This window comes from Carassius carassius, chromosome 5, assembly GCF_963082965.1.
Source record: "Carassius carassius chromosome 5, fCarCar2.1, whole genome shotgun sequence".
Lineage (NCBI taxonomy): Eukaryota > Metazoa > Chordata > Actinopteri > Cypriniformes > Cyprinidae > Carassius > Carassius carassius.
Window position 1 is genome coordinate 3,642,683 of NC_081759.1, and position 27,610 is coordinate 3,670,292.

The 27,610-nt window shown below is 36.8% G+C and overlaps 1 protein-coding gene across 1 annotated transcript in view; it reads left to right on the top strand.

Annotated features, from left to right (window-relative positions):
* The window catches only part of unc5ca (unc-5 netrin receptor Ca), a 174,216-nt gene that overhangs the window by 121,952 nt on the left and 24,654 nt on the right, over positions 1-27,610 (top strand). The window contains exons 6-7 of the mRNA XM_059549472.1: positions 6,915-7,082; positions 8,721-8,885. Of these exons, the coding sequence (XP_059405455.1) occupies positions 6,915-7,082; positions 8,721-8,885 (333 nt within the window). The remainder of the gene's footprint in view (positions 1-6,914; positions 7,083-8,720; positions 8,886-27,610) is intronic.

Genomic DNA, 27,610 nt, shown 5'->3' on the forward strand with positions numbered 1-27,610 from the left:
GACTTTTTCAAAGAGTTGAGCCGTAATTTGTACCCAATTTGTGGAAAGTGCTTTCACCACTTTTCTTTGGAAGCATTTGCCTCAGTCCTCTCCATCGTACTTAATATCCCTCATAATACCAGGTCCAGCTGTGATAAATTGCAGTATGGTCTGTTCAGCTGTGTTTTAGCTGTGACTCATAGGCTGTCTCATGCACACAACTTTGCAAAAAGCCCTGCAGATTTTCACCCGTCCTTCACACTTCCCAGCCTCCTCAATGATTTAAATGTCTATTAAAATATTTTAAGTCTTCTGCAAAATTCCATTAAAAAATAAATACATAAAAATCTAGGTCTGCTCACAGTATCTTACTGTACACAATCCCTTGACACAGTTTTTTTGCATTGATATATTTCCTACTGAAACTGTAAGTTAAAGTAAGCATAATTAGCAAAAAAGCTATATTAATATTGTATAATATATCAGATATTATATAACTATTTATTTATTATTTGTGAATAATAGTTACACTTGCTGTGATGTATGTTAATCAAAGATCATAAGAAAAAAAGAGGAAATCAAAAACTCTTATATCTTTAAGGATTCATCTATATTTAATTTAGAATTTAGAGTTTGATAACTTTATTTAATTTCGGTATATTTCCTACTTGCTCAAGGGCACAAGTAACTAAACATGATATTTATTATAATTGGTTTATGTGAAGATTGTTTTAATTTCACTTAATTATATTGAAAGAACAAACTGTCTTTGTTGTTTCTACATTAATTTGAAGATTGAATGTGAAATTATTGCAATGTAAAAGTATTCTTAATGTTAGGTGGCATTAATCTCAAAAACATTTTTTAAATCATTTTCAAAGTTTTAAATTGCTTGTTTTATTTTTGTGATAATTTTTCTTGATAATTTATTAAAATTATATATACATATATATATATACATATATATATAGAAATATCTGCTAAAAAAGTAGTGCTGTCAAATGATTCATCACATCCAAATTAAAAGTATTTGTTAAAATAATGTGTATGTTTTGTGTATATTTATTATCTATATATAAACACACACACTTACAGCATATATTTACAAAATATTTACCTGTATTTCCATGTATATATTTATATTCATGTAATTTATATTATATGTAAATATATTTAATATATAAACTTAACTTATTTTTATAAAAAATAGACATGGATGTGTATTTATATGTACATAATAAATGTACACAGTACAGACACATACATTATGTAAACAAAACCTTTGTTTTATGCGATTAATCGCAATTAATCATTTGACAACACTAAAAAGTAATGTCAACTTTTAAGGGTACACTATGATATATATATTAAATTGTTTATTTTTATCAGTTACACCCTGAAAAATTAGCAAGATCTCAGGATGTTGTTTGTGCTGAAGTTTGCCTTAATGACACTTTTACAGTTTTCATCTCACCTCGCTAATTAATGCACACATGCTGTCTGTCAATCTCATCAAGGAGTTTCACAGAGTATCTCAAATACAGCACGCACACAGACACACGTGTGAAGAGTGTTCACCACCTCCCACTGAAGATCAGTCTGACAGGAGCTCTGTGTGTGTGTGTGTGTGTGTTTAGTGTCTGTCACACGTGTCAGTGCTCTCACACACATATCAATTACTCCTGCATCTGTAAAACACTCAGTCAGAGCCCAGAGTCGAGCACATCTCTCGCACCACTGAACCATTAATAGCTTGTCATCCTTTTGAATGAAAGAAAATGGTCTGTTTTTGCATCTGAAAAGCAAAGCCACTCTATTTCTTGACCTAGATTCTCAAAGATTCTGTTGTACTCTAAAGTTTTGCAGTTGTGAAGTTGATCTTGAGTCAGTGGATCAAATATTCCTGTATTTTGGTGTGTGGTCATCTATCTATCTATCTATCTATCTATCTATCTATCTATCTATCTATCTATCTATCTATCTATCTATCTATCGTTCTATCTATCTATCTATCTATCTATCTATCTATCTATCTATCTATCTATCTATCTATCTATCTATCTATCATCTATCTATCTATCTATCTATCGTTCTATCTATCGTTCTATCTATCGTTCTATCTATCTATCGTTCTATCTATCTATCGTTCTATCTATCGTTCTATCTATCTATCTATCTATCTATCTATCTATCTATCTATCTATCTATCTATCTATCTATCTATCTATCGTTCTATCTATCTATCTATCTATCTATCTATCTATCATTCTATCTATCTATCTATCTATCTATCTATCTATCTATCTATCTATCTATCTATCTATCGTTCTATCGTTCTATCTATCTATCGTTCTATCTATCTATCTATCTATCTATCTATCTATCTATCTATCTATCTATCTATCTATCTATCTATCTATCGTTCTATCTATCTATCGTTCTATCTATCTATCTATCTATCTATCTATCTATCTATCGTTCTATCTATCTATCGTTCTATCTATCTATCGTTCTATCTATCTATCGTTCTATCTATCTATCATTCTATCTATCTATCTATCGTTCTATCTATCGTTCTATCTATCTATCTATCTATCTATCTATCTATCTATCTATCTATCTATCGTTCTATCTATCTATCTATCTATCTATCTATCTATCTATCTATCTATCTATCTATCTATCTATCGTTCTATCTATCGTTCTATCTATCGTTCTATCTATCGTTCTATCTATCGTTCTATCTATCTATCTATCTATCGTTCTATCTATCTATCTATCTATCTATCTATCTATCTATCTATCTATCTATCTATCTATCTATCTATCTATCTATCTATCGTTCTATCTATCGTTCTATCTATCGTTCTATCTATCTATCTATCTATCGTTCTATCTATCGTTCTATCTATCTATCTATCTATCTATCTATCTATCTATCTATCTATCTATCTATCTATCGTTCTATCTATCGTTCTATCTATCGTTCTATCTATCTATCTATCTATCTATCTATCTATCTATCTATCTATCTATCTATCTATCGTTCTATCTATCGTTCTATCTATCGTTCTATCTATCGTTCTATCTATCTATCGTTCTATCTATCTATCGTTCTATCTATCTATCGTTCTATCTATCTATCGTTCTATCTCTATCTATCTATCTATCGTTCTATCTATCTATCTATCTATCTATCGTTCTATCTATCGTTCTATCTATCTATCTATCTATCTATCTATCTATCTATCTATCTATCTATCTATCTATCTATCTATCTATCTATCGTTCTATCTATCGTTCTATCTATCGTTCTATCTATCTATCTATCTATCGTTCTATCTATCGTGCTATCTATCTATCTATCTATCTATCTATCTATCTATCTATCTATCTATCTATCTATCTATCTATCTATCTATCTATCTATCTATCTATCGTTCTATCTATCTATCGTTCTATCTATCTATCTATCTATCTATCGTTCTATCTATCTATCTATCATTCTATCTATTGTTCTATCTGGCCTATTAACCATAAAGTTTTTTTTGTTTGTTATTAAAAAACAATAATAATAATTTTTAGGCCATCATTCAAAGACTCTGTCAGCAACCTTTGCGTTTCTAGATAACATTTAAGTTGAATTTCTTGGAATATGATTTTTTTTTTAATTCTTCTTACATTTAATTTGTTCTGTTTTTTATTTATTGTTATTTTATGATTATTATTATTATTATTTTATTATTTTGGTCTGCAAATTATTATTTATTCTGTGTGCTGTTTTCTGTCTCCATTCAAATTTGGGTATTGATTTGGCATTTAACAGGTATTCTCAATGGGATACACTGGGATGAAATAAAATTGACTTGCTTTTTCCTTTACAAATCAGTCTAAGGGTACGCAGATCCCTAGTTAGGGTGCATTAATCAGCGGAAGAGCTGTGGCTGTTGTGGAGAAAAGCTTTTTCTCACCCCTCGTGGGCTTTTGTCTGCTTTGGTGTCCTGCCCTGTTTTCATTTGTAATCTTCACTGATTAAAGGTCTCTGAAAGCTGAACTGTGTGTGTGTGTGTGTGTGGGCTTAGATGGCATCTGATGCTTAAGATTTTTCTCCAGTGCTTGTTCCTGTCATCCTCTCCTCCTCATCACAGTGGATTTAGTGACTCAGTGTTTTGGGGTTTGGTCTTTCCTGAGCGATGTCACGCTTGAGATCAGCTTGCTAATGCTGGGCGTTTAGTTAGCTATGGCGCAAAACACAAGTGTGTCAGTGTGTGGTTTGTGTGTGTGTGTGAGTTTACTGCGGGTTTTGAGTGGTGTGGTATTTAGTGGTGTTTGTTAAAACATTGTTGCTCCTACTTAGTGCTTAAGAGATAGTTGAGCCAAAAATGAAGATTCTGTCATAATTTACTCATTTACATTTATGCATTTTGCATTTGCTAACCCTCTCATGTCATTCCAAATCTGAAAAGTCTTTATTTCTTCTCTGAAACACAAAATAAGATATTTGTATATGTATGTGTGTGTGTGTGTGTGTGTGTGTATATATATATATATATATATGTGTGTGTGTATACATACATATACATATACATATATATACATATGCATATATATATATATATATATATATATATATATATATATATATATACACATACATATGTATATGTGTATATATATATATATATATATATGTATATGTGTATATATATATATATATATATATATATATGTATACAAATACAACTATTTCTAATTTCTGTTTGTTTTTCATCTTTATTTAAGTTAATGAAAACTCATCTGAATGTTTTTTTATCTAACAATAACAACACTATCAAAACAACCATCAAAATTTGCCATAACCAGTACTTTGCAATGCCATAGCAACCACTCAAAGCACCTTAGCAACCATTTAGAACACCATAGCATCATGCTGAGTTTTGCAAATAGCTTCAGAAAATGTAAAAATCTAGTTTGTGGTTGAAACCTTTTTAAAAGTGAGAGACAGAAAGAGAGAGATAGAGCGCTGGAATGAGTCCCGTTCTTTTAGACATATGGCCTCAGAACTCTGAAATGAGAAAGATGGGAACGAAAGGAGGAATCTACTTACAGCTAATCCACTCCCTCACATGAAACCAAAGACACACACACACACACACAGAGAGATGTTGAAAGTGTTTGGTAAGTTAATAGCAGCAGAGGGAGTGACACAGTTTAAGAGTTTAAGAGCTTCTGTGTCTTTCTCCGGAAAACTCAGATGGGAAGAGCATCACCTCTCCTCAACACAAGAGTCAAACACTCCAGTGTGTGTGTGTGTGTGTGTGTGTGTGTGTGTGAGTAAGTGAGTGAAGGTAAAAGAATCCGTCAGCTGGAATATAGACTCTCACATACCAAACACAGCTGCTCACAGAACAGGTCACTTCTGTCCATTTTCTGCCTCTCTCAATATTTGGTTTGCCTCACTTTTACTTGAATGAGAGCAAAACAGGAGATGATCATGTTGTCCTGAATAATGTTACAAAGAGCCTCACATGATCATTGATACTCATTTACTTACATTAGATTAGTCACCTAGAAATAGTGCCCAATCTGAAATATTTTTTTTTTTTATCTGAAATATTTTTTGTCAGAACTTTAAAATGCTTAAAAATAAAATATTTTCAGAATGTATTTTCATGTCAGATTAACATTTTTTTCTGGCCATGAGCCATAATTACATTAATTTACTTCCTCAAGAAAATATAATAATATACTATATTTATTTATAATGTAATTAATGTAATATAATATAAATGTATTAAATACAAAAACATCAAATAATAATTTATTTGATAAACATTATAATTTAATTAATTTTTTATATTATATAAAATAATATAAAATATTTTTATTTTATATAAGTTTTATATTTTTATATTATATTATAAGATTACAGTAAGATTTTTTTTATTAAATTAATAATTTTATTCAACAACAATATATCAAATAGATCAAAAGTGACAATCAAGATATGGTTACAATGGTTACAAAAAAATTATTTCTAATAAAAGCAGCTCTTTTGAACTTTCTATTCATCAAATAGTCTTGGAAAGTTGTCTTGTTTAAAAAAAACATTTTGAAACATTAAAATAGAAAACTGTGATATTAAATTGGAATAATTACTGTTTTACTCTATTTTTTTTAATAAATAAATGCAGCCTTGGTGAGCATAAAAACCATAAAAAAAAATCTTACTAACCCCAAACTTTAGAAAGTTATTGTTGCATAAATATAGCCGTATTTATAGTTTGTCATGTATTACCTCATAAATATTGTATTTTCAGTGCTGAGTGTATGTTTAATGTATGCACTTTTTCCAAAGGAAACACTTTCTTCATCGCTCTGCAAAGTGTGAGAAATGAAAAACCTTTCCTTGACTAGTAGTAGGAGTACAGAAAGTTTTTAATACATTTATGATATCTATTCATTTAGCAGACGCTTTTCAAGGTGACCAAGAAAAGATGCAAAATTCAATGAAAATGTATGCTATAAATCATCTGAAGTCAACAATATTAACATTGCCGCAATACCACAAAAAAAAGTGCAAAGCAGTACAAAAAAAATTCATTTTGAACCACAGAAAGTGGCTTTCAGATGAAAGAATTTGTGTTCCAGACATTAATAGACAGATAAACCCCAGCTTTATTTGCAAAAATTAAATTAAACTCTTTGAAATCAGCAGTAAAAGGAATATCAGCTTTATACGAGTACTGGATCATGTACAGCAGGTTGTTCATTATCACAAAATAATGGGTTTATTTTGAAGTGTAATATTACAGCGCATAAGACGGCTGCTTACCAAATAAAAAAGTAAACAGATGTGAAATATTGATTTGGGCTGAATCATTACGTGAGAAAAAGCGAGTGTGTGAGAGACGTGATTGTGTGTGTTTCTGCAGTGAGCGGCGGCTGGTCCACGTGGACGGAGTGGTCCACCTGTAACAGTCGATGTGGGCGGGGCCTTCAGAAACGGACCCGCAGCTGCACCAATCCCGCGCCTCTGAACGGAGGCTCGCCGTGTGACGGACAGGCCATCCAAAAAATCGCCTGCACCTCAGTTTGCACAGGTATCAATCTACAGAATGAAAGTGAGGTTAAATGACAAAAAGGTAGTAGTGAAATTATGAACATGCTTATTAAATTAGACGTTAGTATAGCACATGTATCTTTGTCTTTAAAAGACTTACTTTTGTTTTTAAATTATGTCATAGTAATTTAACAGTATTTAATACATTAAAGTATTTTATTCATATTTAAAACTAATTTATTTAATAAATGTAATATTTAATAGTAATGCCATTTTACAGTGTTTATATTAAGAATCGTACATACTGTATATATATAAAATTGTTGCATAAATATAGTTGTATTCATTGTTTGTCATTTTGTACCACATAAATATTGTATTTATTTTGTGTGTAATGCGGTTGTGAGAAATGTATATTTTGAATATTAAGCTTTTTATAACATTTATTTAAAAATAATAATAATTATCTGCTATAAATCATGTGGAGTATGACTTTACAAAGATCATCATTATATATTTTTATTACATTTATAAATTATTTTAAGTGTTTTTGTTTGTCTATTTCCAGTTCTGTTTAATTTCTGTTCAAGTTTTAGTAATTTTTTTGTCACTTTTATTAGTTTTGTTTTCATTTTTCATCTTCAATAATTTCATCTTTTCATTGCATTTTATTTTATTTCAGCTTTATTGCAATTAACAAAGCCAATGATATTACTTTATTTGCAGTTGTAGTCACAAATGGGGGTTTTCATAAAGATCTGAGTTTGTAATCATGATACTACTCTGGAAATAATTACGATATTTCCGACATGATGTAAACGCACAGTGAGGTCAGTTCTTAAGCCTGAAAGAAACACGATGAAGAATTTAGTTCAGATTTATTCCTCCGTTAATATTTTTTTTAATTTGGCAGTCGCTTTTATCCAAAGCTTTTATTCAAAGTGACTTCCAAATGAAGAATTCCTTCCATAAACAGAAGGATGGAAAATTCACTGTGAGACTATTGAATTACAAGTGAGGAATTCCTTTCATAAAAACTTGATTCTTTTCCAGTCGAGTTTGAGTTCTTCGACTCTTGATAGCATCAGACAAATGCATCTTTTTCCAGGCCCATCAGTTCCGCTTTCAAGCCAGACACTTCCCCTATACTTTGGCCCCTAGGGGCCCCTAAGGGCCAAGCACATTTCCATTCCCTCCTGCCGGTGAGAGTGAGTTGGCTGTGAAGCAGGTGTGATTAAAGCATCTGCAGGCAGCAGGAGAGATGCCACAGTCTCACACTAATGACTGACCCACATACTGCAGCCAAATCTACAGACTACACCAGAGCAGAGGATGCAACTTCTTTACTTTACTTTTCTTAAAAAAAAAATATTTAAATTGTTTGTGTACAATATGCACAAGGCAGTCAATGATGAAATATTGAATATTGATATATTCAATAAATATTGATGAAATATTACTCTGTTCACGTGCAAAGAGGTAAGCCAGTCATTATATGGCTCACTAAAACTTTTAAAACTACCCTTGACTTATGTATTAATGGACAAGCAATAAAATAAAATGCTACAATATGGCATCCTTAGTAAAAAAAAAAAAGAATCGGTCTGATTTATATCACAGAAGAAGCACTTCTTATTTTTTTCTGCTGATCTCTGTTGTTTCTGGTGTGTGTGTTTAGTTGACGGCGAGTGGACTGACTGGAGCAAGTGGTCGGCGTGTAACACTGAGTGCACACAGTGGAGGAAGAGAGAGTGTACCGCTCCTGCGCCTCAGAACGGAGGGAAGGACTGTGACGGAGTCACACTACAGTCACAGAACTGCACTGATGGACTCTGCCTGCAAAGTGAGTTCACTTAAACACACACACACACACACACACACACACACAGTCAAGTCATGCTGGATTCCTTTACAATCAACATGTCAAAATTGAGCCTATTTACTTAAGACATGTTCCTGGTCTTGTGTTTCTGGTATTATCTGTTAGTTCAGTATTTGTTATATACTATTAATATCGTTTTTGTATTTTTTTAAATTACCTTTTATTTATATAATTTTAGGTTTTATTTTTTATTCTAGTTAAGTTTTAGTTACTTTTTATTAGCTTTTTTAACAATCTATTAAGCTATTTCAGTTTAAGTTTTGGTAATTTTAGTACTTCAACATTTATTTATTGATTTTGGTTTGTCTGTTTTCATTTAGGTAACAAGGCAACATTTCCAATTGTTTAGTTATATGCTATCATAGTATTTATCAATTCTTTAAATTATCTTTAATTTTTTGCATTTTCAGTTTTTATTTTATTTTATTTTCAGGTAACTTGTAGTAAATGTATGTTTTTGTGATTTTCTTTATTCTTTATAGCTTTAATTTGTTATTTCAATTTTAGTTTTAGTAATTTTAGTACTTAGTACAGTTAGTTGACAAGGAATTAGAATTTGAATTTAAGTTGTTTTAAGTTTAAGTTTTTAATCACATACAGGTGCATCTCAATAAATTCGAATGTTGTGGAAAAGTTCTTTTATTTCAGTAATTCAACTCAAATTGTCAAACTCGTGTATTAATTAAATTCAGTAATTAAAAGATATGTTTTTAGAATTTTTTTTTTTCATCTGACGTCACCCAGGCTATTTAATTGATTTTTTTTTTATTATTATTATAGCTTAGCTTAGCTGATGTTACCCAGGCCATGTGGGCTATTGGTTATTAGCTCTGTCAACCTTGTTTTATTGGTTGGAGCCAGTAGTTTAATACTAGATAACATGGCAGCTCTGAACATTACAAAAGCTAAATTGATTGCAAAAATAGTTTCTTGTTTACTTTAAAGTTTTTAGTTGATTTGTTTATTGCTCCTGTACGTAATGAGGCACATAAACATGGCCTTTCTTTAGTTTCAATCACTGTCAGAGTGGACACACTTCAAACTGGCAGTGAGAAGCTAAGAAACTGACAGATGACATGAATGTATGTAATCAGGCGCCATCAGCATGGCAGTTTAATTTGTTTGCTGGTGTTTGGAGTGGTGAGCAGTGATAAAGAGAGAGACAGTGAATCTCCTCTGTTTGCTGTTGTGTAATGGATCTCATGTCTGTCTCTGTCTCTCCCCACAGGCACTTTTTCACTAAAGTTTCAGCTTTAAAAGTTCTTCCCCTTAAAAGTTGAGCAGGCAGAATCCATTTAACCCCACTCAGCTCAGCTCTCTCAGCTCTTCGTCGTACTCTGATACAAAACCTAGTGAACTGCTTAGACAGCAGGAAAGTTTGAGCACGTCCTAGCCAGGAGTGAACCTGATAGAAACCATCTATCCCATGTCAACTTGAGTGCTTTTAGCATGTTGTTCATCTTCTTTTCAGTCATTTTGTTTAGTAATTTGTGATTTGTTGTATTCTATATTCTCAAATAGAGTTTCGAGGTCCAATTGGTTTTAGGTTTCTGGCCAGAAAGTCCCCTTGTATTTCAAATCAGTATTTGTTTTCTTATTTGTGGTGAAAAGTGAATGATTTTGTAAAATCTTTGAAAGAAATCTCTTCTGCTAACCAAAGGCTGCATTTATTTGATCAAAAATACAATAAAAACATAATATAAATATATATTATGAATATATATAAATATATATATATTATAAATATAATATAATATAAATATATATTAAGAAATATAATGAAATATTATTACAAATTAAAGTAATAGTTTTGTGTTTTGAATGTTTGCAATTTATTCAAAGCTGAATTTTCAGCATCATTACTCAGTGTCACATGATCCTTCATATCACTTTAATATGCTGATTTGCTTAACACAAAAAAACAGTTCATATTGTTCCCAATGGTGACAAAAGTGGTGCTGTTTAATATTGTTGTGGAAACCATGATAGATTTGTTTTTCAGGAAGAACAGCAGTTATTTGAAACATAAATCTTTTGAAACTTTTTAAATGTCTTCACTGTCATTTTAGATCAATTTAGTACTTCCCTGATAAATTAAAGCATTACAAAAAAATAAAAGCATTGCTATATTTAAAATAAAACCTTATCTTTGATAGTCTGACTGAATTTAACAAAGAAAAGATTGTAGTTTGGCTTCAGTGTGACAGCTAAATGTTTACCTGATTACCATCTGACACGGGGAGCCCGTTTTTTAGATGCAGCCAGCTTCTCCTGCTTTCTCTACATTATATCTTCTGTTCAGCCGTTTGAGTCTCACATCACTAAATCACATCTCGCTCTTTGTTTTACATTCCCATTATTTTGTCTAATGCCCCCTTCCTCTCTCTAAAGGTTGAGTATATCAGCTACCCGTTCAGCCTTAAGGAACGGGAGAGAAGGGGTTTACATGTGAGTGTCTATTTTGTCTTTCATTTTCTTGCTTTAGTTTTTCAGGTCGGTGTCTGTTGTCTCGCAGTACCTTCAGCTTTATATTCTGTTCCTCGCCGTCTGCGAGAGTGAAAGCATGCTGTCTCTTTGTCAGACTCCTTTGATTTGCTGTTTTGCAGCACTTTATGTTCTGTGTGTTATTTCTCGACTCGCATCCACACATACGCATATGCTTTTGTCCCTCTCTCTCACTCTTTTCCGCACACTGAGACGCAGAGCTGAATGGAAACCTGAACGTCTCTGGAGTAAAGTCAGGCTCGGCTGAAGTCTGTGTGCTGTTTGAAAGGAGAGAGCCGTCTCTGGCCTCACTGTTCGACCTGTAGCAACTCCGTAATTCTTTTTAAAGACAACATGAAATGAAAATTGATCCCATTTACTTTCTTTAGAAATTTCCAGGGCCATATTTTTTCTCATCAGTTCAGGCTGCGCAAAATAAAAGAGAAAGATAATAAAGATATTATTTGCCAGATAAGGCAGATGTTATTTGAATCCCAGTGCGAATATATTTGAAATTATATAAAATGTATTGAGTGTGTGTGTGGGTGGGTGTGTTTGTGGGTGTGTGTGTGAATATATGTATAATATATATTGTATAGTGAAATACATGAACTGGAATGCATACATGTTACACAAATAAAATGTTTAGATCAGTGATTTTTGTAAATATAAATGTTTTTAACATATGTATATATCTATAATTTCTTTTTAATGTTTTTAAATCATTAAAATATGGCATATTACTGAAAGTATATATATATATATACATACACTATATATATATATATATATATATATATATATATATATACACTACATTTATTTAATAATGATAATGAATAATGATAAAATCTAATCTAACAATCTAATAATAATTGATGAATTTATGTCCACTGCATAATTTTTAGCTCAATATTGTGCGTCACGCTGTGGAAGTGAAATATGTTGTGAATGGCGTTTCATGTCATGTTTAATGTGAAGCGGCAGGCGTTGGAAAGACAGTAATCTGTGTGTTCGTCTGCTGTAAACCTCTGTTCTTCATATAATACACTGAGGAAGACATGCACTTGCCCTTTAAGAGCATCTGTACATTTGACTTCATATGTGAGCTTTGGCATATTCTACAGATTATTCAAACTGGATTATAAGCAAAATGTTTGTTATGAACATGAATCCCTGAGAGATGAACCGAGGCGGATATCAAACAACATGACTCAGGCTTTCATTACAGGCCACCGCCGTGCTCTGTTCTTCATGAAAACAACTCATCAGGCAACCTGCTTCTTGTCTGTGATTTTACTATATTTTACCGTCCTTTTATCTGCTTTGTTTTTATGTTGACTTTCTGCTCTTCATGATGTGCTCCCTTTTGGGAAAATGAAAGGGACTTCTTTCCAGTTTTGAAGATAAACAGAGTCGAGTCGGTGCTGCTGGCCCAATGGCTGCAGGTTCATTTTTTAAAGTAAAGAGTAAAAGTCACAATAATAACCCATCTGTGCTGTCACGGGTGAGATCACATAAAGGTCAAGGCACTGATTTAGTAATAATAGGAAAAAGCAAAGCAAATATAATTATTTTGTAATTAAGCTAGCGACATAGCGACATGTTAGTAACTTGTTTACCATGCTACTGACATGCTAGTCACTTGTTAGTCATACTAGCAAAATGCTAGTCACTTGCTAATAATGCTAGGAAAATGCCAATTATGTTAAAAACATGCTAGCTGCATGCTAGTAACATATTTATCATGCTAATAATATGCTAGTCACTTGTTTATCCTGTTAACAACATGCTAGTCACTTGCTAATCATGTTAACAACATGCTAGAAACTTGTTAACGACATGCTACTGACTTGCTAATCATGCTAGCAATATGCTAGTCAACTGCTAATCATGCTAGCAACATGGTAATCACTTGCTAATCATGCTAGCAAACCTGTTAATTATTTGTTAATCCTTTTAACAACATGATTTGCTAATCATATTAACAAAATGTTAGCGAGATGTTGGTCATTTGCTAATCATGTTAGCAACATGCTATTGACTTGTTAACGACATGCTAGTAAATTTGTTAATCATACTAACGAAATACTAGTCACTTGCTAGCCATGCTAGTCACTTGCTAATCCTGCTAACAACATGCCAGTCACTAGCAACATGCTAACAACATGCTAGTAACTTGCTAATCATGCTAGTGACTTGTAATCTTGCTAGTAACATGCTAATTACTTGCTTATAATGCAAGCAACGGGCTAGCGATATGCTAATCATGCTGGAAACATTCTAGTAACTTACTAATTACGTTGGTGACATACTAGTCACTTGCTAATCATGTTAGCAAAATGCTAGTTTACTATTTCTTATCTTTTTATTTATATATCTATTTTTCTGATAGATTGTATTGCCTTCAAAACTTTAAAACTACTTCAAATTAGTTACAACTGAAAACCCCTCAAACGTAAGCTTTTAAAACTACTTCAAACTTTCTGACTAGGCTTTTTCAAGCCAACTTAAAGTTTGCCTACAAACTTTATTATCTAGTTTTATTTTTTATCTTACAGCCAAGTAAGTTACAGCAAATAGCGTTAATGTCCTCGCTCTTGAATATCACTGGGATATCTGAAACAATATACCAAATCAATTCATTCAGGCTGTTGGCTTCAATGAACCAGTTAAAAAAATATTTTTTAATTTAAGTTATTTCCCAGTATTGCTTCCAGAAGTCCTTGCAATGGATTTTATAACTTTTTATAACATAATTTTTTGATTTTTAATTAATTCACATAATTGAAATTGTGACAATTTACAATTATATTATGAACATAATATATGTTATATTTAGTGCAAATTTATATGATGTAACTACGTTTTTCAATTTTGTTATGTAAATCTGTTTTTTATTAATTTAATTTAGAACCAAATTTGAATGTGACTGGATAGTTTCAATGTAGTTCATATATGTGTTATTTTAGTATTATTGTGATTCTGTTGTAGTTTTTATTAATAATAATATTTTTTATAGTTTTTTTTATATTATCAATTTGAATTGTAATGTTTTAGTTATTTTGTTGTCCTTCGTTTTATTTCAAGTGACAAAAAAGTTTAAGTTTAGCAAGCAGCAGTTTTGATATAGCAACTGGAAACTTGAGGCCTGAAACATATGCAAGAACACTTTTAGCTACAAAATCTTCATGCATTGTCGTGTAACCGTAACGAAAACACATTAAATATGTACACAGTGCACACAATGCATTGGCTAAGCTTTCGTTTTTGCATATTTGTGAGTGTGTTTCAGGCTTAGCGCTTTATTTTAGGCCTGTACTTCTGTTAAACTGTCAGTGATGCTTCAGTGCTGTTAACTGTGTGTGTGTGTGTGTGTGTGTGTGTGTGTGTGTGTGTGTGTGTGTGTGTGTGTGTGTGTGTGTGTGTGTGTGTGTGTGTGTGTGTGTGTTTGAGGGCACAATGTTATCCTGAAGCTGTATTATTTATTAAACATTTTCTGCAGTCTGCAGCCACGATCTGGCTCTCCCTCCCTCTTTCACTCACGCTCATGTTCAAAGAAAACGTTTAATCTTCCAGATACATTTTAATGGCTGCATTTAGTAGCTTGCCACTTTTATCATCAAAGCTTGTGTTATAGCTTGTATGAGTGTTTCTCGGGTGAAATGAGTTAAATGACTCAAGGCATACGATGGTGAGAGTTAAAGAGGGACAGAACAAAGAGGAGATCACGTGGATAAAATACGGTCTGCATCATGTCAGAGCCGATGGGAAATGTGGTGCTACAAATCACATTGATTTAGAAATGAGTCTGAAGCCTTTTCTGTCCGAGTCATCTGAACATATTGCTCATGAAGTCTTGAAAATTCTAACAATATTATTTTACTCTCTTAAAATTAAGGCTCTATTCCAAAACCTGCTGAGCTGCCTACATAGACAGCAGTTTGAGGCATCATCATGCTTCTGACACAAAAGCTGATACTAAAAACTTTTTTTCTTTGTATTTTGTCAAATTGCAAAGTAGTATTGCATGTTTCTTTGATGAAGCAAGCAATCCCAGAATGCATTGTGACTCCATGACATAAAATATGAAAAAATGTTGATTATAATTCATTTCTTTAACACATTTCTTCTTGGAGAACTCTAATTAGTCTATATAATTAATTTACTGATTTTCTTTTGTCATGTTGTTATGTATTTTTTAAAGTTTTCAAGTTAAACTGAAAAAAAAGTTTATATAGTTGAAATAAAATAAGTTTCAGTTTTTTATATTTCCAGTAAACATTCATTTCAAGTAACATTTTTCTTATGGTTTATTTTTTAGTTAACTAATAATTTAGTTGTTTTACTCTGGCATTTATGAAAATGAGGTACTGTAGCACTAGTACTGTTTTTCTGCTTATATAATTCTCATTTGTAAATCACTTTGAATAAAAGTGTTTACTAAATGAAAACATGTAAATGTAAATAATTAATAGAATGACATTAACCAAGTTTATCAAAAAATAATGTACATCAAAGGAATAGCATCATTAATTTAATACTTTTAATAATACTAAACCGTTTTTGCATTTATATCCATCAATGATTAATTTTTTGAAACATTTATAAATAATTTCATGTGTTTGATCCTTTTGACAGATAAAAGTAAGCAGTACATTTTTTTTAGGTCTCTTCTACTGCATTTACTTGATGAAAAATGCATTAAAAACTAATACTGTGAAATTTCCATTTGAAATATATATGTTTTCTATTGTAAATTTTACATTTATTTCTGTGACACGCAGTTGTATTTTCAGCATCATTACTCCAGTCTTCAGTGTCACATGATCTTCAGAAATCATTCTAATATGATGATTTGCTGCTCAAGAAACATTTCTGTTTATCAATGTCGAAAACAGTTGCAATAAAATATGAATATCTTTAAAAACATCTTACTGACCCCAAACTTGTGAACAGTAATATCTAAAATGATATCAGTATGTGGATATATGGTCATTTCCAGTGTAATAATGATCAGTTTTATATTAATATAAAATGTGTATATTCCTATATATATATATATATATATATATATATATATATATGTGTGTGTGTGTGTGTATATGCATGTATGTGTGTCTTGTAAGGTTACAACGAAAAGATACTGCACTTTGCTGAGAAGATGAGACTTAACTTTCTGTGTCTGTGTGTAAGTGTAAGTGAGTGTGTTATCAGTCTGAGTGTGTGTGCTCAGTAAATCCCCTGCGGATCGATGCAGAGGGAATCTGATCAGCAGAAGGCTCTTCCGCCCGCAGACTCATGGGTCGGATGGGTTGCCAGACGATCAAACTCTCTTCCCCTCATTAACCCCCCTCAGCATCTGCACACTGTCCTTCCACTTTAATCACTTCCTTCATACAATCAATAGCGTTTATAAGTCAAGCGTGCTCCTGCATAGAAACAGCCTTTCTGACGCACACACACACACACTCACGTATGCATATTCAAACATGGACATACATGTGTCTAAACACTTAAACATGCACAAAGACATGATGAAACACTTTACAAGAAGGTCCTATTAGTTAACTTTAGTTTTTTGTGTTAAAGGAACAATTCACCAAAAGATGTAAATTTGCTTATAATGTACTCGTCCTCAGTGTTGGTCATCTTACTTGAAAAAAGTAATTAGTTACAGTTACAAATTACTTCTCCCTAAATGTAATTGAGTTAGTAACTCAGTTACCACACTGTAAAAGTAATTAGTTACTAGTCCTATAACATCTTTAATATATAAGATGTTTATATTAACTGATTGAAGAATAAAAACACTAAGTATTTTAGAAAATGTAGTATTTAAATTATTTTATTTTATTTAAACTTGGGTAAAAAGAAACAAAGGGAAACCTGGCCATTAGTGCAAATCTCTGTAACTGTATATTAGGCCTAAAGTTACTGCACAATAAACAGAACACTATCCTCTTTATGGTGCGTTCACATCAGACGCACATAGAGCGTCTGGCTCGAGTGATTTCAATGTTAAGTCAATGCAAAGACGCGAATAGACAACCTGCGAAAATCAGCGAAACACATTTTTAAATAAACCGCATATTTCAGTTAAAACAACTACATTCTTGCATGAAATACTTTTAAAACTGCAGTTCATGACACGATAACAGTAATATTTATATAATTATCTGAATAAAAATGGTGGTTAAAAAAGCCGTAGCTGGGGTTAGTGAGGACCCGGTGAAAGTGAAGTGATATTCAGCCAAGTATTGTGACCCATACTCAGAATTTGTACTCTGCATTTAACCCATCCGAAATGCACACACACAGAGCAGTGAACACACACACACACTGTGAGCACACACCCGGAGCAGTGGGCAGCCATTTATGCTGCGGCGCCCGGGGAGCAGTTGGGGGTTCGATGCCTTGCTCAAGGACACCTAAGTCGTGGTATTGAAGGTGGAGAGAGAACTGTACATGCACTCCTCCCACCCACAATTCCTGCCGGCCCGGGACTCGAACTCACAACCTTTCGATTGGGAGTCCAACTCTCTAACCATTAGGCCACGACTTCCCTGAAGGTTGTACAGTGGGCCCTGTTTGAAATTGTTTAATTTATATGTTCATTCTATTAATTTATTTGTGCTAATTGCACAATGTTTAAGTTGTTTCATGTTTGTAGGTGTCCAGGTACAGAAAACAAATAATATTACATTATCACAGTTTATTTGCTCTAGTTTATAAAATGCTAATAAAATATGACAAGAACTCAAGAGTTGAACTGTCAGAACAAATTCATCTTGATAATGTCAGATAACTTTGATAAAAAGGTGTGTAATGGATTACAATCAACCAAAACTTCAGACAACTGTTAGTATGACAATATTTGCACAACTATCAATACTTTGTTGAACAATTACCAAGCAATGCTTAATTTTGTTCAGTCTGTGGTGTGAAAAGGTTGCATTAGCAATTCAGAAAAAAAAACACGTAAGCAAAACATGGTGAGGTCAAAGTGCCTGAATATTTTTTAGTCCCATTTTTTTTCTATCAATTTCACTAGTAGTCCAATATATGAAGATTTTTTGGGTATAATACGTCACAGCTAATTAATTAGATTAATTACTCCATTACTGAAAATTAAACTCCGTTAGTAACGCCGTTATACTTAAACGCCGTTACTCACAACACTGCTCGTCCTCAGGCCATCAAAGATGTATAGTGGATTAGTTTGTTTCCTCATGGGAACAGATTTGGAGAAAAGTAGCCTTACATCTGTCACAGTGTCTGGGTTGTGTTCCCTGGGTTTCCACTAGGTGTCCTCCTTTCTCACGGTGTCTGTCTCCTCATCACTTCCTGTTCCCTTATTTGGTCACCTTCCTCCTGTTTAGTAATTGATTGTTCCCCACCTGTCTCCTGTTCCCTCATCCTTCTGTGTATTTACACCCGGTCTGTCTGAGTCTGTGTTACGGAGTCCTTGTTTAATGTTGATAGTTATTCATGTCCGTCGCTTCTTGCCTTGCCTTCCCTTGCCTTACCTTGTCTTCGTGTCTTGTCTATGTTATGTTTGGATATTCTGGTTTTGACCCTGCCTGGACTGCTTACCCCTTTTGGATTACCCTTTAAATAAATGACTTACCTGCAATTGGTTCCCTCTCCTGTGTTTTCTGTAACACCGATCGTGACAGAAGGACTCCGTCACCAGCGGAACCAGCGGTATGTCGTTTTTCCGTTCCCCAGCCAAGATGGCGGAGCGGCGAACCAAGTACCTTCGGTTGACCGCCCTCCGCCAAGAGGGCAATGAAGTGGGTGCCCTGGCTCAGGTGTGCTGGTCCCTGGCCGAGGGCATGGGCTACAACGATGTGGCCCTCAAGAACTATTTCAATGGCGGGCTGGATGATCCAGTGTCTCAGGAGGAGATGGCGCAGTTAGAGACACTAGAATTCTGAGAATTCGTGCGCTACCTGCAGCATCGGCTTCGGTGGGATGCCCCAGCCACTTCTGTCTCTTCCGGCGGGGTGGTCGTCAGCCCAGCACCACTGCCCAGGATGGCAACCAGCCAAGCGCCACAACCCAAGATGGCCGCCAGTCCAGCACCACTGCCCAGGATGGCTACCAGCCAAGCGCCACAACCCAAGATGGCCGCCAGTCCAGCACCACTGCCCAGGATGGCTACCAGCCAAGCGCCACAGCACAAGATGACCGCTAACCCAGCGCCAATGCCCAAATTTGCCACCGTTCCAGCGCCACAGCCCAAGATGGCCGCCAGCCCAGCGCCAATGCCCAAATTGGCCACCGGTTCAGCGCCACAGCCCAAGATGGTCGTCAGCCTAGCGCCACAGCCCAAGATGGCCGTCAGAGTCGAGTCAGGTGACAGTGAACTCTCCAGAGTCGAGTCAGGTGCCAGTGAACTCTCCAGAGTCGAGTCAGGTGCCAGTGAACTCTCCAGAGTCGAGTCAGGTGCCAGTGAACTCTCCAGAGTCAGGGCTAGTCACCGCTGATCCTCCAGAGTCAGGGCTAGTCACCGCTGATCCTCCAGAGTCAGGGCTAGTCACCGCTGATCCTCCAGAGTCAGGGCTAGTCACCGCTGATCCTCCAGAGTCAGGGCTAGTCACCGCTGATCCTCCAGAGTCAGGGCTAGTCACCCCTGATCCTCCAGAGTCAGGGCTAGTCACCGCTGATCCTCCAGAGTCAGGGCTAGTCACCGCGGATCCTCCAGAGACTAGGCTGGTCACCGTTAACCTTTCAGAGTCAAGTCAAGTCACCGGTGATCTTCAAGGACTGAGTCAAGTCACCGGTGATCTTCAAGGACTGAGTCAAGTCACCGGTGATCTTCAAGGACTGAGTCAAGTCACCGGTGATCTTCAAGGACTGAGTCAAGTCACCTCTGATCTTCATGAACAAAGGCAAGTCACCTCTGATCTTCATGAACAAAGGCAAGTCACCATTGATCTTCATGAGCAAATACAAGTCACCAATTATCTTCATGAGCAGTGTCAGGCCAGCACTAATCTTCTGGAGTCCAGTAAGGACACCAGGGGATTACCAGAGTTTCGTCGTCCCGTTGGTCCAGCCACACGGAGGTCTGCTCCGCCTTGGGGGGCTCTGGTCCTGACCACATGGCTGTGGTGGTCTTCTGCTCCGCCCTGGGGGCCTTCCGCCCTGACCAAACGGCTGTGGGGGTCTTACGCTCCGCCCTGGAGAACTCTGGCTTCGTCCACAAGGACGTGGTGGTCTTCTGCTCCGCCCTGGGGGGCTTCCGTCCTGACCACACGGTTGTGGTGGTCTTCTGCTCCGCCCTGGGGGGCTTCCATCCTGACCACACGGTTGTGGTGGTCTTCTGCTCCGCCCTGGGGGGCTTCCGCCTTGACCACATGGCTGTGGTGGTCTTCTGCTCCGCCCTGGGGGGCGCCACATGATGTCCTTATGGATTTCTGTTTTGTGTTTCTTGGTTTCTGTTATGTTTCTGTCTGTTCCCCTCAGTGAGTCTGGCCCTCCGTCCCTCCCCCTGAGCCTCCACCTGTCCGCCTCCCTCCTGGTCTGTGTCGTGTCTTGTCGTGGAGCATCTGGGAGCCGCTCCGTAGAGGGGGGGTCCTGTCACAGTGTCTGGGTTGTGTTCCCTGGGTTTCCACTAGGTGTCCTCCTTTCTCACGGTGTCTGTCTCCTCATCACTTCCTGTTCCCTTATTTGGTCACCTTCCTCCTGTTTAGTAATTGATTGTTCCCCACCTGTCTCCTGTTCCCTCATTATCCTTCTGTGTATTTATACCCGGTCTGTCTGAGTCTGTGTTACGGAGTCCTTGTTTAATGTTGATAGTTATTCATGTCCGTCGCTTCTTGCCTTGCCTTGCCTTACCTTGTTTTCGTGTCTTGTCTATGTTATGTTTGGATATTCTGGTTTTGACCCTGCCTGGACTGCTTACCCCTTTTGGATTACCCTTTAAATAAATAACTTACCTGCAATTGGTTCCCTCTCCGGTGTTTTCTGTAACACCGATCGTGACAACATCACTTACACAGCAGTGGATCGTCTGCAATGAATGGGTGCCGTCAGAATAAGAATCCAAACATCTGATAAAAACATCACAATAATCCACAAGGTATCCACACCACTACAGTACATCAAATAATATCTTTGGCCAGAGATGAAGACTTAAAAGGATAATTCACCCAAAAATGAAAATGTAATGTTTATCTGCTTACACCCAGGGCATTCAAGATGTAGGTGACTTGTTGAGATGTTTCTGTAGTAGAACACAAACCAAGATTTTTTAAGATCAAATTGTTGAAGTATATCATTCTTATAATGTAAGTGGATGCGAATCGGAGCTAAAACATACAAAAAAAAATACACAAACCAAATTAAACCCTGCGGCCCGTGACGATACATTGATGTGTAAAGACACAAAATGATCGGTCTGTGCAAGAAACTGAACAGTATTTATATAGATGCAGACTTATAAGTGCATTACCGCCACCTGTCTCTCAAGTGGACCATTGACACTCCTAACTGAGATTGTAGATAGTGTCAATAGTCAATTTGAGACAGTGGATACAAGTTGAATACACTTATAATACACTTATGCGATATGCCATAAAGCAAGACGAAGAAGAAGACCCCTCACGCTCAGGCTGCTGAGAATGCACACAGGAGGACACTTTGAGAACACTTTGGACATTGTGTGAATCAGAGGTAAAAACAATTAAAAAAAAACTATTCAGTTTCTTGCACAGACCGATCGTTTTGTGTCATTACATATCAATGTATCGTCACAAGCAGCAGGGTTAAATTTGGTTTTGTTTGTGTATGTTTTTTTGTTTGTTTGTTTTATTGTATGTGTTAGACATAATTTACCGTCCACTTACATTATAAGACTGACAGAATTCTACTATTCTTCTATTCTACTGAAGAAACAAAGTCACCTACTTCTTGGATGCCCTGGGGGTAAGCAAATGAACATAAAATTTTCATTTTTGGGTGAACTATCCCTTTAAAGTTTAAAATGCCTTAATAATGGCATTTCTTACAAACACACAGCTTTCACTTCACAAGACGTTACTTGATGGACTAGAGTGGTGTGGATTACTTGTGGATTATTGTCATGTTTTTATCAGCTGTTTAGACCAGGACTTGAAAACGGAAAAAAATCGATATTTTAACGTTTCTGTTCCTGCGTTCCTCTGATATTATTACCGTTCCGAAACCGGTTCGGGTGGAAGAAATACCAGTTAATAACGTTATTTTTTCTTTGCCTATAATTTGCTTAATAATAATAACAATAATAATAAAGTAGAGCATTTTCTTTACTCAAAAATAAAAGGGAAAAAAATATATAAATAATGGCATTCACTAGCAAGGCGTTATAGTGTGTACATCCGTGTCGGCGTTATTGCGATCTGCGTGCATTGTGAGCGTTTGTCTATGAAAAAGCTCTGCTCTCGTTTGTCTCTCTTTTGGAGGAAAGAGGGACAGCCATCTGTTTTCCACGGGTTCAGGACCCGCCGCCACTGAGGCACGGAGGAGCCTTCAGGAGGAAGATGTGTTGTCATTAACCCTTTCTGATACTGAAGTTAGTGCTCTGCTGGGTTCTGGCCAGGAAGATCAGGAGATGTCTGAGGGTGGTGAAGAAGCTGAGGCTGAGCCTTCTCAATCCTCCTGCCCTGCGTATGTGGAGCTGTTAGAGGTTATGGATTGCGCCACGGCAAAGTTGGACTTGCCATGGAAGCGTGCCAGCAAAGTAACGCAACGAGGTCGCCTCGATGAGCGTTATTTGTCTGACCATAGCCATCCAGCCCAGGTGTGCCTTCCATTCTTGCCTGATTTACATGCAGAAGTCGAAAAAGAATGGAAGAGGTCGTTTTTTTCTCGCATCCATCGGTTTCAGCATACAAGGTATGCTAACATCGAGGGCATGCGCGAAAATGGCTACAAGAAGATGCCCCCTGTAGAAGAGACGCTGGCTGGCTAGCTATCTCTCTGTGGGGGAAACATCCTCTCTTAAATCTCCCTCTTTGCCATCAAAGCCCCTCCAGGATACATCCCACTTAAATGGCAGAGCATACGCAGCAGCAGGTCAGGCTGTGGCTTCATTGCACACGATGGCAGTGCTTCAGGCCTATCAGGCTGACCTGCTGAAGGACATGGATAAAGGCGAGGGCCTTTCAACTGACCAGGTAGCCGAGCTGCGCCGCACCACAGACCTCTCTCTCCGTGCTACCAAGCAGGCCGCCTCCGCCATGGGTTGGTCTATGGCGGCCATGGTAGTAACGGAGAGACATCTGTGGGTGAACCTGGCAGACATCAGTAGGAAAGAAAGGGGCTTTCTTCTTGATGCTGCGGTCTCACCTTCTGAGCTTTTCGGTACCTCCGTCCAGACGGTGGTCGAGAAGTACAGGGAGGCAAGGGTGCGCTCAGCTGCCTTTAAATCCTTTAGTCCACGAAGGTCCAGGTCTGAGCCTAAACAACATAGAGGTCCTGGCCCGTCTCGATCTGAGGATCAAAGACGCGTCCAAAAGGCTAGTGTCGAGGCTTGCACTCCTGCTCCTGCAAGAGGAATCGTGGGTCACGAGGAGGTAAGCAGGACCTGAGGGATATGATTCAGACGAGGCAGCGTTCTCGTCCGAATCGGAGCGATACCTAGGTACCTACTCATTCCCTTTGGGTGTTTTTAACTTCTGCTCTTATCCTCCCCTGCCTAATTCCCCTATAACCACCATCTCTCCACCTGATCGAGGTTAGGTGGAAAAATTTCTCACATAACAGTCTCCTATGCTGGACCTATGATGTTTTTGGTTGGTTCTTTATTCATAGTAAGCACCTTACTGATGGTCCGGTCTATAAGGAGGCACCCCGTGAGCGGGGCTCCAGTACAGGAAGGTGGGTGAGTATGTAACCCTTTCTGTATATACTTATGGGTTAAATTGCTGGTGGTTATGTGTCTACTAACAAACTCTGTGAGTCAGTCACAGCATTTACTAACACCCATCAGCACCGACCTTCCGGCCTCGTGCTCTGGTATTAGGCGGCGAGATCACAGGCTTCTGCGGGTACCTTGCTGATCATCAGAACTGGCACAGCACTGCAGGGAATTTCTTGGATGTCCAGCCAGGTCACCCTGAGGGGCCTCCTTGCCGCTTGTATGCACTGTCACATCCAGCGGAAGGTGGAGGTGGTAGTTAGAATTCTTCCTGTATATACTGCCTGAGGTGATGCTCCCCTTGCCAGAGGTTTGCAAAATTGGAGCTTGCCTCTCCCGTGCGGTTCAGCGCCTCTGCGATGCTTAGAGACCTCTAAGTACACACGCTATGCTCTGTGTACTTCCTAAAGTGGTAAGTGTGCACGCAAGACTCTGAGCACTTTTCGTACGGTTACATGCTCAGCTTCATTTCCTTTTCGAGATGGCTAGACCTTGGTTCCTTTGGCTCCATTCAGCCAGAGTGTATTTGTTTATACACTTCAAGCATTGCTTCCCTCAACGTGAGGGGATATCTGGGCGATTCTTGTGGTAGTTTAGCAGCAGTCCCCTTTTCAAGGAAAGGTCACGTATGAGTGCGCTACTCTGAATTCGGAGTTCTCCTCTCATATGAGACTGCGTTCTCAGTTTTTTCCCCAAAGCGCTCCAGCATTAGTTCCACAGATCGAGTTGATATTCTCAAACATATTATTTGAGATACACCATTCCATCTGTGAGCTGCTCGATCAGAGTGCCACCAGAGCCCCTCCTTAGAACAGTATTTAAAAAATCCATATTTTGGTGAGTGTGCATGTGAAGTCTTTGCACACTTTCTGAAATCCACACTGTGATATGTTCGCACGCTAGTGCTCTGCGTTCTTTCTAAAATCCTTTATGGTGAGGGCTTTGCGCGGTTGCTTCGTGCCCTTTCTTGAGTTGGTGAAAAGCCCCGTTCATCTTGGGCGCCACTCCATTTATGTATCCTCGAATACCGATCTAAACAGGGTATTGCTACCAGGGATCTGTTGAGACAGTTCCTTCAGCAAACTTGTGCGAGAGCAAGCGGTAGCCACTGTGTGACAGGCAAGACCTTGTATAAATACTGGGTTCTTAGCCGTATCCCTTTAAAGGAATCCTTCTTGATTCCAAGCCTTAAGCTCTACCCCGGGCCGAGGCCCTAACAAATAAATCTGGGTATGTAGCTAAGGCCTTTGGCCGTAAGGGATAATGTCATTGATAACCGTCTAACCGTCCCAGGGGCGGTTTCCCTTGGAAATGGCAGAGTTGGTACTTAGTGTTTGCCATGATTCTATATTCTATATCCTTGAAAGAGAACGTCTCAGGTTACAAATATAACCATGGTTCCCTGTGTTCCCTGAGATGTTTTCATGCACTTCAGCAAGTCTTTGACATACCATTGACAGACCCCAGTCTTTGAAGTATTTTCTACATTACTTATTTTATTGTTTTTTTTTGTTTTTGTTTTTCAGTCATTTAATTTAAATGTGAATTTCTATTTTGTCTGCCCTTTTTAATTATTTCATTTATAAATTAATACAAAAAAAAGAAAATGAGTCATGAAGTGTAAAGTAAAGCAACAATCAAATCCTTATATTATAATCACGATTGCACTTGAATAAGGTTAAAGGTGTAATGTGCCGATTGTCCTGCAGGTGACCGCATAAATCTGTCTTCTTACGATGCACTTAGGGTTTTACAAATACTCCAGAGCACTCGTAGATTTACGATGATTTTCAAGTGCTACTTAAGTTACGATTTGGAAACAGGCCATAATATTAAGATCAGTCGTACGATCATTTTTATGAACTTAAAAGAAGCTTACGAAGCTTTTGGTAAACTCAGCCCTGTTGAATTCATCTCACACTCCTCGGATAAACTCTAAGGGCAGTTCATTGCCATTGTGACTTACCTATGATGAGTTCACAGCTGAGCGGACATTTCACTCGTTGGTTTCAGCATCACATTTGCATATGCTGTACTGCTGGAATTCGTGATTGGTTGACAGCAAATTTCAAATATTAAATGGAACAATAAAATAACGTTATTAACCGGGTTAATGGCCATTTGAAATTTTTGATTCTGTTCGGAATTATAACATTTGATTTAGTTTCTGGTTCTGTTCCTGTCAAAATTTTGTTCGTTTCCGGTTTTCGTTTTCGTTCCTTGAACCGGTTCAGAGCCCTGGTTTAGACTCTCCTTCTGACAGCACCCATTCACTGCAGAGCATCCATTGGTGAGTCTGATGAAGAAACATACTCTTCTACATTGTGGATGGCCTGATGTTAAGTAAATTAAACATTTAAATGTAAATTCAAATTTACATTAGCTAACAAGGAAAGTACATCTCTAACAGTATTTATTTTGTTGATCCTAATTAATAAAAATATAACCTTTTATTCCAATAACCTTGGTTAATGATAAAATTAATCCTATGCTTAATAAATGCTTTAAAATATTTTTTTTCATAAACACTTCATGTTAACATGTAATTAATATTCACAAGTGGAAATTTATTGTAAACTTTAGTTTTTGTCTTAAAAGTTTTGTACATATAAATTAATAATATCTGTATAGAATTTCCTTCAGCAAAGTCAACTCTGTGTGAAAGTCATTGTATAATTTGTCCATTGCATATTGCTATCACACACACACAGAGAGAGAGGGAGATCAGTGCTTAATGGTTAATAAGAGAAATAACTAATGACAATCATGTTTGGTCACAGTCAGTAATCGAATAATATTAGTCATTAGGACACAGCTGTGATCAATTTTTACTACTAATTGTAAATTAATTATGGGTGGAAGCAAATCAATACTGCAGAGGAGAATGATGTTGAGGTCACTGAGGAAAAACAAGGAAACAACATGACAGATCGCGTGCTGTGTTCAGTGTGACCGCCTGCTGTAACACAGGATCAACACTGTAAAAACACACACAAAGTGACATCAGAATTTGTGCTCTGCATTTAAGCCATCTAAAGTGCACACACACAGCAGTGAACACACATCCAGAGCAGTGGGCAGCCATTAATGCTGCAGCACCCGGGGAGCAGTTGGGGGTTCAGTGCCTTGCTCAAGGGCACCTAAGTCATGGTATTTCCAGTCCAAGACTCAAACCCACAACCTTAGAGTTAGGAGTCAAACTCTCTAACCACTAGGCCATGACTTCCCACACATACAGAATAAGAAGTTTTTCACTGTCAAAGTTTGTGCATTGCTGGGTAGACTAGTTATTAAG